The sequence below is a fragment of the Chanos chanos genome, chromosome 5 (genome assembly GCF_902362185.1).
Source record: "Chanos chanos chromosome 5, fChaCha1.1, whole genome shotgun sequence".
NCBI lineage: Eukaryota > Metazoa > Chordata > Actinopteri > Gonorynchiformes > Chanidae > Chanos > Chanos chanos.
In genome coordinates this window covers 31443640-31455284 of record NC_044499.1, presented here as the reverse complement: position 1 = coordinate 31455284, position 11645 = coordinate 31443640, and the positions used below count along the sequence as shown (strand labels likewise).

The 11645-nt window shown below is 41.7% G+C and overlaps 2 protein-coding genes across 4 annotated transcripts; one reads left to right on the top strand and one right to left on the bottom strand.

Moving 5' to 3' along the window:
• Window positions 1–615: 615 nt before the first annotated feature.
• acadsb (acyl-CoA dehydrogenase short/branched chain) lies at window positions 616–7867 on the bottom strand. The gene is made up of 11 exons (XM_030775333.1): window positions 7795–7867; window positions 7026–7188; window positions 6590–6690; window positions 6270–6476; window positions 5737–5907; window positions 5320–5445; window positions 4592–4684; window positions 4360–4449; window positions 3746–3883; window positions 3353–3452; window positions 616–2317 (listed from the first exon to the last, which is right to left on the bottom strand). Exons 1-11 carry the CDS (start codon window positions 7825–7827, stop codon window positions 2241–2243), a joined length of 1299 nt encoding a protein of 432 aa, XP_030631193.1. The 5' UTR covers window positions 7828–7867; the 3' UTR covers window positions 616–2240.
• Window positions 7868–9411: 1544 nt separating this feature from the next.
• On the top strand, window positions 9412–11444 carry LOC115813016 (zinc finger protein Pegasus-like). 3 transcript variants are annotated; one of them, XM_030775602.1, is made up of 3 exons: window positions 9412–9695; window positions 9926–10111; window positions 10427–11444. In XM_030775602.1, exons 1-3 carry the CDS (start codon window positions 9563–9565, stop codon window positions 11347–11349), a joined length of 1242 nt encoding a protein of 413 aa, XP_030631462.1. In that variant the 5' UTR covers window positions 9412–9562; the 3' UTR covers window positions 11350–11444. The 3 variants fall into 3 exon arrangements, with proteins under 3 accessions (XP_030631462.1, XP_030631463.1, XP_030631461.1); XM_030775603.1 differs by having other exon boundaries at window positions 9412–9703; window positions 9940–10111; XM_030775601.1 differs by having other exon boundaries at window positions 9412–9740.
• Window positions 11445–11645: the final 201 nt, after the last annotated feature.

Genomic DNA, 11645 nt, shown 5'->3' with positions numbered 1-11645 from the left:
CAGCACTATGACAAGCCCTTTGGCGTATTGTGCTGCCGTTACCGACTACAACCAGACTCCTCTAAAGCTAAGCCTGAGTCTGCCATCTAGTGGTCTGTACAGGTACATGCAGTTCACATGAAATAACACACACAAGTGACCAATAGTCACTTTCACTTATTCACCATGTTTATTTTATGGTTTAGTTTGTTTAGTATATGATCAAATACTCAGTGAATTTGTAATACTGTTTGCAGTGCAGTAATTGGCCCAGTGTTTCCCAATCCTGCCCCTGTGGACCCACAGTTCTGCATGCTATAGATCTTTCCTTGCTCTAACACACCTGATCAGCTCATTATCAAACTTATTATCAGCTAATTATCAAACCCTTGATTGGCTGAAGGTGGTGTATTAAGCCATGGAAGGGATATCATATGTGCAGATCTGTGAGCTTCCAGGAACAGGACTGGGAAAAATTATTTTGAGTAACTTATGCAGGGGGGAGAAAAATCCAGGCAAGCTCATTTCCACCTTAGGATGAGTCATGTTTATTTATTAACCACTCAAAAACAAACAAACAAACAAACAAAAAGAAAACAAAGCTAAAAAGAAGGAAACCCACAAACAAACAAACCCCAAACTCACTCACATGAAAAAATGCAAAACCAATCGATTATTATGCAGCTGTGTTACAGCAATTATTTGTAACTTTTTTTTGTAACCTTCCCATAAAACCTCCCACAGACATCCACTACAAGGCACTGACTGACTCATGGTGCAGAACAGAACTGAGTTTTGGGTAGGAGTTCTAAATGAATTTGCACTAATAGCTGAACCACATATTAATGGACACATGTTGTTAAAAATCATTAACCATTATTCAGTAAAAGTTCAATACACCATAAACATAGCTGTGCCAGATCAACATTACAGGACAAAATGTGAATGCCTCCGACTGAATAGGGAAGAACAGTGTAATTTTTGGTAAAGGTGTCTGTGTTGTTCTGTGCTCAATACAATACAGTAGTCTGAAAGTCTACACAGTGTACATACAGTGAGTACACAGTCACTGGGAACATCCGATACAAAGCAGGAGCTTACGCACTGAGGCATTTTGAAAAGCAATGCCAATTTAAACAACTGAATGATCTTTTTCTTTTTACCTTCTCTGAGACAGACAAAGTATCTGAATAACTGGGCCCAGTGACAGTTATCATTCAGAGCTCTCACTCTTTCTCCTTTTCACCACGCCCTCTTACTTAACAGGATAAATGACAGTTTTGATGAGTCTGTAGGGCATTGGTGTGATGTCTGAAACTGCTTAAACACACTCAAATCTGTCTGGATTGTAGCTTTAACTACTAAACTACTTCACTGCTGAAGATTGGAATTTTAAAAGAACAGAACACAAGATGAAGGAACCAGGCAGGAACATTAGGGTAGGGCCTACTTATTCTGATACATTAAATACTTATTTGCTTGGTTTTTCAGACTAACAACTAATATTGATATGATACACCTTATGCCAGCTGGCATGTGGGTGTTTTTATGGACATGTTTCATCACTTCTGTGTAAGAGACATTCAAGTCAAGTCTTTAAAGGGATTCTACACAAGGACAAAATAGGACAAAAAAAATCCAGCCACAGAACACAATTAAAATTCTAATGACTGTGCCTGATGTCTGAAAGAACATCTCAACACAAATTACTGATCTTAGTTATCTCTCACTGAGGTTCATACTAATGGTCTTAAGGTCACAGACAATGAGAGTGAACCTTAATGTGTAATACGGTCTCAATGGATCATATTGCCAGGAGTTGCGGATCAGAACAGTTTGTAAGTTCATACCTGTTACCACACTGAACGGGCTAACAGGTAATGTATGTCTTTTTGAATCAATGAAGGGGCACAAACTGGACTCTTCACTATTGTGCATCAATGTGTCAAAATCCAAGGGCATTTTTTTTCTTGCTATACACAAATCCAAATTTGTATCTACACATACAGTTTATTCCTCAGTATCCCAGCAAATCTTTTTTTAAACCATCCATACTGCAGGTTAGTGGAGACAGAACAGTTCCACTAAGTTCTGATCAGGTCAGCAAAATGCATTTACGGTTGTATTGACAAACTACAGAATTCAGCACAACTAAAAATCATGGATATGATCTCCCCATGGTCTAACTGCACGGCTAATGGTGCCATAATTTCGGAGTGTATCTAAAGCAGCAGCATCACACAGAAGCTGTGTGTGTGAATCTAGTGGTCATACTCCTGATCGATGAACTTGGCCATGGTACTCAGCTGAATGTTAGTTGTTCCCTCATAGATGGTGCCTGGAAGAGAAAGACACATATTAGAGAGTGATTCATAAAGCTTTCTACAATGTTGTATTGTCTTTACCATGAGTTTACATATAATCACTGTCTATCTGCTGATGCAATGACAGATCAGTAACACTGATTCTTGTGATTTTGATTTTTTGTGTTATTATTACAAAGTTTGTGTTATGTCAACTTGATGTGACTGGTTGGTTCATGACAAAACACTTATGACCAAATTATTCTTGTAATGGGACGGTATATAGTGATACAAATATCTACACTCTGCCATGAAAAAGAATAAGAAGTTGTCAAACTCTCATTGGTCGTTTCTGGGTTGGTAAACAGTCAAAAATGCGAAACTGAACCTTTCAGAAGTATGTGGTGGGCTCAGAACAATGGAGGAGGTGAAAGGAAAGGGGTTAGAGTGTCCTGTGTGTGTGTGTGTGTGTGTGTGTGTCCTCTCTCTCAGCTGTACACATGTTACACTGTCACTCTCCTCTGGGCACACAAGGTCAGGCTGTGGAATTCCACAGGCGTCGAGTTACCTCTGCCTCTGCCGAACCAGACTCCCCCCATGTCTCCCACTCTTTCTCTGTCCCTCTCGGTCTCTCTCTCAACCCCCCAATTATCAACTCAAGAAACCTACTTTCACCTATTTAAGTAATTCAGGTCCTTCTCCAGTTTTGGACAAAGAATACTTGCTTTGTACCAAAAAGATCCAGACATGGTGCAGAAACACACAAATATGCCATAGAAATTAGTTAATTCACTCAAATAAGTACAAAAGTCCTCTGGTGTTAATGTGTTTTTGGAGTGCCTTTTCTGTTCTAATTATAAAGTACTTACACAAGTATCTACATATTGTATACATCTATATCGTGTAGGCCTTTCTGATATACAGCATGTCATTTCTCATCCTGTTCTTGTCTCTGTGTACTCTTGAAAGATGTGGTAACGTTGTCATTCTCAGGTCCATTCCATTTAATACACACATACACATTCATCAACCTTACCTGTCTTAAAGCTATGTAACCTGCACACACTCACCTATTTTACAGTCCCTGTAGTACTTTTCAATGGGGTAATCCTTAGTGAAACCAACCCCACCCATCCATTCTATGCATTTGGAAGTGGTCAGAGTCGCAACCTATGTGAATCAAACAGAAGCATTCATTTAAACAGCTTCAAATTTCTCAGCCTACAAGATGAATTTAGGTGAATCTACATAGAATCTATTAGTAGGTCTCATAAATAGAATCAGGTACTCTGATCCAGGATCAGTGTTCCTCTGCTTAAGCAAAAAAGAAAAACAAAATCTCCTCAGCATTAACTGATCCAGGAACAGCAACCCCTGCCTTGCCCTGCTGTAATACAAGGGCAGTCCCTGACACTTGCACAGAGAAGCGTGAGGAGGAGTTATTCACTGGTAGAGGAGCTGACCTCTGCGGTGAAGTACTTGGCCATGCAGGCCTCTTTAATGAAAGGTCTCCCTGCCTCCTTCAGACGCGCTGCGTTGTAGGTCAGCAGCCGTGCCGCCTCCAGCTGGGTGGCCACGTGAGCAATCTGGTGCTGCATGCCCTGAGAATACACGGCGTTTCCACAACTTTACATATATGAACATACATTCAGCCATAATACACAGCCTTGATCATACCGCAGAGCTACATCACTCTAATGCTGATTTTCAATATTAATGCTGAGATTCAAGACTGAGGCTTCATTCAAACAGCCTATTCAGAACTCTACAAATCACATTGTCATTTCAGTTTTATTACAAGCGCCACACCATTCACATACATACATATTATACTCACTCATTCAGAACTAAATATGAGCCATACATACATACTACTCCACTGATTAAGGAACCAAAACAAAGAGAGAAATTTATATCCTCTTCCATGCTTCATCTATTTTTTCAGCATGTAAGCCATCTTTGGACTTCCTTGAATGTTCCCACAGTGAAACACTGCCCCACGCTGGTTAGGAATGGTTAGGAACTACGGACAGAAACACTTCATGCCATGCACCAGCTCCGTCACTGCTGATTTTACCTGGAAGTCAAAGATGCGTTTGCCAAACTGCACCCTCTGTCTGGTGTAGGGAATCGCGTGATCAAAGCAACCCTGGGCCAAACCCAGCATCTGAACAGAGGACAAAGGATGGATCGACTTAAACACATCAGAGGACTCCCGGTATGGAAACTATATGCTAGATAGTAAACTATGTAATAGACAAACTGTATAATAATTAACTACATAATATACATATAACAGATGGACACACCTGTGCTGCGATACCAATTCTCCCCTCATTCAGCATTCCAATGGCATATTTGTAACCATGGCCAATTTTTCCCAAGATGTTTTTCTCATGGACCTATATCAGAGAAAGCAGACTTAATGCTAGCACCTTTTTCACTCACTGCTCTGTAAAGTTCATTAACACAGCTATGCTTTTTCCCAACATGTTTGTAAAACTCAGCAGTTGTATTTTGTCTCCTTGTCCAACTTTTTTATCAAAGTCGATGAATATAAATAACATGATAAAAGTGTTGTAATGAAAAACAACAGTTTGCAGTAGTTCTCCTGTTACTTATTCAGTCATTCAGATCAAGGGTCAAACAGCAGAAGAGATGAGGAGGAATGCTACAACTCTGAAGATGTATTTTTCCTTTCTAGCAGATCTGTGTTAAGTAATTCTTTTGAACAATTTGAAAAACTTGCATCAATCCAGTTCTCCTTTACAGATTTCCTTTACCTTGTTTCCTGTTCTACTAAAAAAAAAAAATCCTACAGAACTGAGATCGTTGAACAAAAACACAAAACAAGGGCACAGAATTGGTGAAGAGTTTGTAAGTAAGTATCCTGCTAAAGAGCAAGGTCATAAAGAGAGGATGGTATGAGGAGAGCTCAGTCAAAACCTTCTCAATCTTATTTGACTCACTTCTGGACTCCAGTGGTTCCATGGTTCCTCCGTACCAGTTCTCTGAGTAAAAACATCTCTGGTCTTACCTTGAGATTGTCGAAGGTCAGGGGGCAGGTGGAGGAGGCTCTTAGGCCCAGTTTGTTCTCTTTCCTGCCGATGTGGAGTCCCTCGGTGTTCCCATCCACGATGAAACAAGTGATGCCTCTGTAACCCTGTCAAAGATCAACGCCAATCAAGACCTGACAGACACATTACCATGAAAACATGTGAAACATTTGATCACAAAAGGGTTTACATAGCGGGAAAATGATATAAGTCCGGCATGGTACAAAAATTGCAACAGCCAAAACATATCAATATAAACACAAATGATAACTATATCAGACTGCTCCGTTTCACTGTCAGTCAGTATATAAGTCATTTTAAAGGGACAAGCAAACTACGTTTGGTTTCACTGCACAGACAAGTTTTTTCATGGATTATGTTCTCTTTGCTCGACTCACAGCAGAAGGGTCCACATTGGCCATCACGAGGAAAACTCCAGCATGCTCTGCATTGCTGATCCACATCTTAGAACCATTGATGATGTAATAGTCTTTGTGTTTTTCTGCACGCGTTTTCAGAGAGAAAGCGTCGCTCCCTGACTCCGCCTCTGACAGGCAGAAACTACCAACCTACAAGACAAGAACAGGACAGGGAAAAGTTGTTTACCAGTAAAACAAAAGAAACTTAATTAGACATTGCAATAAATAAAGAGTTTAACCCTCAATTAGCTCTCACTGCAATCTCTATTCTGTCTTTTATAGTAAAAATGGCAGTGAACATAAACCAAATTTCATTTGTGCAAGCAGATGACCCTCTCATACCACTACATGTGCAACAATCAAATTCAATGCCTTCATTCAGTAGTCTCTATTACAGTATGAATATCAACAAGTCTCATAGGTATTCATAACAAGACCATAAATTCTAGTGTTCTGCAAAACTACTGTACATCAACTGTGCTCCTCTCTTTCAGGAAATCCTAAATTCTCACCATATCTGTGGACAGTCGAGTGAGATATTTTTCTTTCTGCTCATCTGTGCCAAGATTGGAAACCAGAGTGTTGATGAGCGTGTTCTGGATGTCGCAGAGCACAGCCACAGATGGGTCCACTTTCGCCAGCTCCTCGATGACCAGGATGGAGGAGAAAAATGTTGAGCCCGTGCCTCCATAGTCTGGACTGATTTCAATCCCCATCAACTAACAGTTCCAAAGAATCACATGAGAGGCATTCAAAATTAAAGCAGAGATGGTACAATGATGCACCGATGACTCAAAAGACAAACAAACAAATAAATAAACCAAACACAAACCCCCTGTTCAAATAGTGCTCCAATCACATCCGCATCCATGGCTGAGTTTTCATCCATCTTAGATACAAATGGAGCAATACGCTCCTGTGCAAATTTCTTGACTGTCAGAGAGAGAAAGAGCAAGAGAGCGAGAGGGAGAGAGTGAGTGAGAGAGAGAGAGAGAGAGAGAGAGAATATGAACAAATTAGGACGAATATTTCCATAAAATAAGATGCATCCTCCCTGAGTTCCTCTCTTATATCAACACCATTTGCACTTTTACTTCTATTTTACTATTGTTGTTGCTGTTATTAGTTCTCTCCTATTACTCCATTACTGTTTTCCTTGCTCTTTGTTACTGTGTTTCCCTGATTAGTTTGCTATTAACAAGTAAAATGACATAGCATGACAGCTAAAAGACTTCTCTTATTCCAGTGAAGTCAACAGACCTACTTACCAGCCTCCTTCATCATAGACTCTTCCTCTGAAAACGTCTGCAGGGGAGGAAACATGGTGCCAGGAGCCGCCGGCTCGGCAGACATCTCTGCAGCAGACTGTGACGACCTGTGCCGCAGCCCTAACTGGCAAGCACTCCATGGTCGGGAAAGGTGTCTGCCGAACTAGGAAAACAAAGGAACAGACAAAAATTCTGAAAAAAATTGAGGTGATTCTCAGATTGTGGTGAGGTCTTAGCTGTGAAGAGCAACGCTACGTGAATGACATCGGGACCCGGATGGGAACTTTCAACTTTAGAACCGATTTAGGTTAACTGTCTCCCAGCTGCGATTAACCAACGAAATTTACAGCAGAATTTGGCCAGTTGTATCGTCAGTCAGGGGTTTGATGTGAGCAGTATAAGCAGTACAAGGTTTTCAAAGTTACGTTTAAAGTAACAAAATCACTGACTTGTCCATACCAAGCGACTTATCTCCAGTGTGGCTAATTTTGCACACTGATTGGCAAACTGATACAATTTTGGCATGCATCGTATTTATAACAGACTATAGTGCTACGTTTATGCCTGTTCATTTTTCTAGCCTTGTGGCTACAAGTTAGCAATAGGCTGTTACATAATGAGGTGAAAGCCGATAAATTCCCCTCAGAACAACTTAATCAGTTGCATTTCCGCGAGAGACACAACGTTACATTGAGGTAACACATGTGCGTTTTCAGTATCAAAAAATACACCAAGTCACAGCTAAATTACGTAATGAGAGCGCACTCACCTTCGCGCATAATCTAACCAAGGGGGTCATCATGGTTGAGCTTGTTTACTTACGGGTTCTTTGGTAATATCGTAGATCGTATAGAAAAGTAGATGGCCAACTGTCCTGTTTAGCAGTGAGCAAAGCGTCATGAAGTGGGCGGGATCAAACTCATGGGTGGACTCCAAGCTCCCATTATAATTGGACTTCTTTTCTATTTGAATATGGGCGGAGACTTGTCATTTACGAAACGTCTCCTGCGCGTAATTCCAGTCCTAAAGAAAATCATTTTCTGAGACAACGGCTTTGTGTAAAGTCCTGACATTACAAATGAAATATATATACAACAAATCCGTGTTTCATGGATGGTAGACTGTATGAAACGTGGTGTTTTATTTTTTTAAGAGAAATAGCGACTTGCTGATCTAACGTCATTCTTGTTCATTGCCAGCCATACAAAACAGAACGGATTTCCCCTCATTTCTACCTTATATGGTCATTTTCTTTAACATGCAGTTAAGTATCTCGGTCGAATGTCAAAATGATCTATGGTAATATGCTAATTTGGTCCGCCGAACTAGAAGGACGGATAAAAAATGTTAAAATTCTGATGTTTGATGTAACAGTGATTTCTTTTGCTTTACCAAGTGTTTTACGACTTTTAATACACTGAAGACGAAAATTCAGGGTAACAACAGACTGATGTATCATCACATACTACAAGTAACTGAGTTAAGTTGTTGGCATCAGAGGAAACAGAACCACTTTTCATTGAATCCTGCACAATGTATGAGCGAGGAAATGCCAACTGACGTCCTGAAATATCGATTTTTTTCCCATAAACGTTACGCGTTTTACACAGAGCACAGACTGGCAACACAAGGCGCCTTCATTCCTCTTTAGGAACTATGAATACCCTCCTAGGGTCTCCGACACGGGGATGAATTAAGCGATGCACCAAAAGCAGTCCTCCGGACAGTTATTGTTGAGCACAGAGTGAACTGGTACCTTAGCTAGCTAGTTAGCTATGTGTTAGCTTAGTCTTTTCATTCGAACATCTGGGAGCCAGCTGTAGTAAGAAGCGTACATGACCTAAACGACGCAGAATTAAGTTAAAGCTCGGCATTTCCGTTAGTGTATACTAACCACATGGACAAAATATCGTGTCGTTTGATTATTTTCGGGACGTTATTTCTCTGTTTTTTTATATGAGCTTTTGGATTATATAAACACACCTGCAGCGGGGTGAGAAACAGTTAAGTCACTTATTCGCCTACTTATCACTTTCAGTCGAAATAATATGAAAACTAACCGTACAAAACACACGAAACCATAGTAGCCTACTATACTGGTGTGTCGACGCTGGTGAACCGAATCTCTCTCACATCAGGCATGTTATACCGAGTGAATGCTTTTCAATTTTTGGTTACAACTTCGCAACAAAGGTTGTCCAGCTTTCCAGTATGACCGTAGATCAATTTAAGGGAATGTCAAAAAGCATAACGTTAAGATGAAAATTATCAGTGGAAATTGGTCATCAGAAAGTATTACTGATGCCAGCATACCCTGCTTGGATTGAAGGAACGACGCTGTGACATTTATGTAAATATTAGTTACCCTCTCGGCATCATCAAGCTAATTTGACTTGTGACCACAGTTAAGAAAGCAATTGCCAGTAAAAAAAACTCGTCATACAATACCATGACTCACGCAGTTTCTCAACTGCGATAATGTTTAGAAGCTAGCAATCGTCAAGTAGATAAAAAACTGAAAACACTTAGATCGAAGAATGGGCGAGAAAAAACCGGAGCCATTGGATTTTGTGAGGGACTTCCAGGAGTACCTCACCCAACAGACTCAACATGTCAACATGATCTCAGGCTCTGTCGACGCAGACAAAGACCCAGAGAAACTTCAGGATGGTAAGTGTGTTTTAGATTTCACGGTTTTATGTCTGGAAAACGATTGTTATAATGCTAGAACGTCAGCTTTAAGACAGAAAGGCATATGTGCATAAATAGCGTTTCCCTATACCTGAGCCTTTATGACTTTGCCATCACTTGGACGACATTTCAGCGCTATTAGATATCTCTGTTACTGTGTTACTATTGTGGAATTATTATTCAACTTCTACATTTGTTGTCTTCGGCAGCGGTTGGCACCGAGGTGGAACAGAATGGCCTTGACCAACCCTCCGTGGAGGTGTCCCTTGACGACGGGACTGGAATGCTGGTGGATGGTTTCGAGAGGACGTACGATGGGAAACTGAAGTGCCGCTACTGTAACTATGCTAGCAAAGGCACCGCCCGTTTAATAGAGCACATCAGAATACACACAGGTAACACCTTAGGAGTCACCAGAATATCCCAGATTTTGGTTATAACTTCGCCACAAAGGCTGTACAGCATTCCTGTTTGAGTTCAGATCAGTTCATTGGCATATCAATAAACACAATGTTAAGATGAAAATTATCAGTGGAATTTGGAGAAATTCAGGTCAGAAATCAGAAAGTATGACTTTCTGAAACAGTCAGAAAGAAACTGACTCAATCAGTTGTTAAGCAAGTTTTTCATTCTGAAATGTGTTTTCCCCACATGAGAGAAAAGTGAAATGTGCTGTGTTAGTGACTTTATTTTTCTTATTGGTACTACAGGTGAAAAACCCCACCGCTGCCGCCTGTGTCCTTTCGCATCTGCTTATGAACGCCACCTGGAGGCTCACATGCGTTCCCACACGGGTGAGAAGCCCTATAAGTGTGAGCTCTGCTCCTTTCGCTGCAGCGACCGCAGTAACCTGTCTCACCACCGCCGCCGTAGACACAAGCTCCTGCCCATGAAAGGTGCCCGGTCTTCGCTCTCCAACAAGAAGATGCTCAGTGTTCTCCAGCGGAAGTCCAGCTCTCTGGCCTACAGCCGCCGACTCCTCATCAACTTCAGCCCTCCCTCCATGGTGGTACAGAAACCCGACTATCTGAACGACATGTCCCACGAGCTTACGCATTTCCATGCTGAGGTCTACGAGAACCTGGCCAAGACCCCTGGTGGTGGCGTCGGTAAAGATCCTAAAGATCACCTGTTGGAGAACCCTCTGAATCAGTTGTCCACTCTAGCCGGACAGCTGTCTAACCTCCCCTCTGAGGAGGTGCAGCCCAGTTTGTCCAGGGATGAGCTGTCTTGTCGAGAGGAGAAGCCCCTCCTGATCCCCCAGCCGTCCGGGGTTCCTGCCGCGGTCTCGGCAAACCCCGCCCACCACCCCACCTCGCCTGCCACTCCCGAGCTTCGGACTCGCTCCCACAGGAATTACAGTCCCACTGTGGGCCCTGGCAGTGAGCACAGCGCCACGCCCAGTGTCAGCAACAGCCAGCCCAGCACACCTGCTCCCGCCCTGGCCTCCAACGACCCACAGCAGCTGCACAGCTGTCGGCACTGTGACACCTACTTCACCGACAACATCCTCTACACCATCCACATGGGTTGCCATGGCTACGAGAACCCCTTCCAGTGCAATATCTGTGGTTTTAGGTGCAGGAACAAGTACGACTTTGCTTGTCACTTCGCACGGGGACAGCACAAATAGTGATTCTCCAGGGAGTCAGTTTCCGTATACATTTGGACTGTGGAGTGTCATAATTTATCCCAGAGGTTGCTGTTTGCGGTTTAACTTTTAGTTAGCCCTTGTATGAAGAATGGCGTAATTTAATATGGGGTAAACTACCTCAAGTTGTGAACAACTTGTCCTGGGCTTTTCTATTGTTTAAATTATAATAATTCTTATTTTATGGGATGTAAAGAGACAGATAAGAAAAAAGGTAAAAAGTAGTTAAATTTAAGCTATATTCAGTCTGTATTGCTTTATTTACTCTGCATCCATTT

Bases quoted from the DNA above. Each gene is read 5' to 3' on its own strand.
- acadsb (XM_030775333.1), bottom strand. From the start codon at position 7,827: ATGATGACCCCCTTGGTTAGATTATGCGCGAAG. The intron at 5,446-5,736 runs GTGAGTCGAGCA...GATCTTTGACAG, and splicing joins CCAATGTGGACCCTTCTGCT to GGTTACAGAGGCATCACTTG. The intron at 3,453-3,745 runs GTCAGCTCCTCT...TGATTCACATAG, and splicing joins CCAAGTACTTCACCGCAGAG to GTTGCGACTCTGACCACTTC.
- LOC115813016 (XM_030775601.1), top strand. From the start codon at position 9,563: ATGGGCGAGAAAAAACCGGAGCCATTGGATTTTGTGAGGGACTTCCAG. The intron at 9,741-9,925 runs GTTATAATGCTA...TGTCTTCGGCAG, and splicing joins TTTATGTCTGGAAAACGATT to CGGTTGGCACCGAGGTGGAA. The intron at 10,112-10,426 runs GTAACACCTTAG...TTGGTACTACAG, and splicing joins GCACATCAGAATACACACAG to GTGAAAAACCCCACCGCTGC.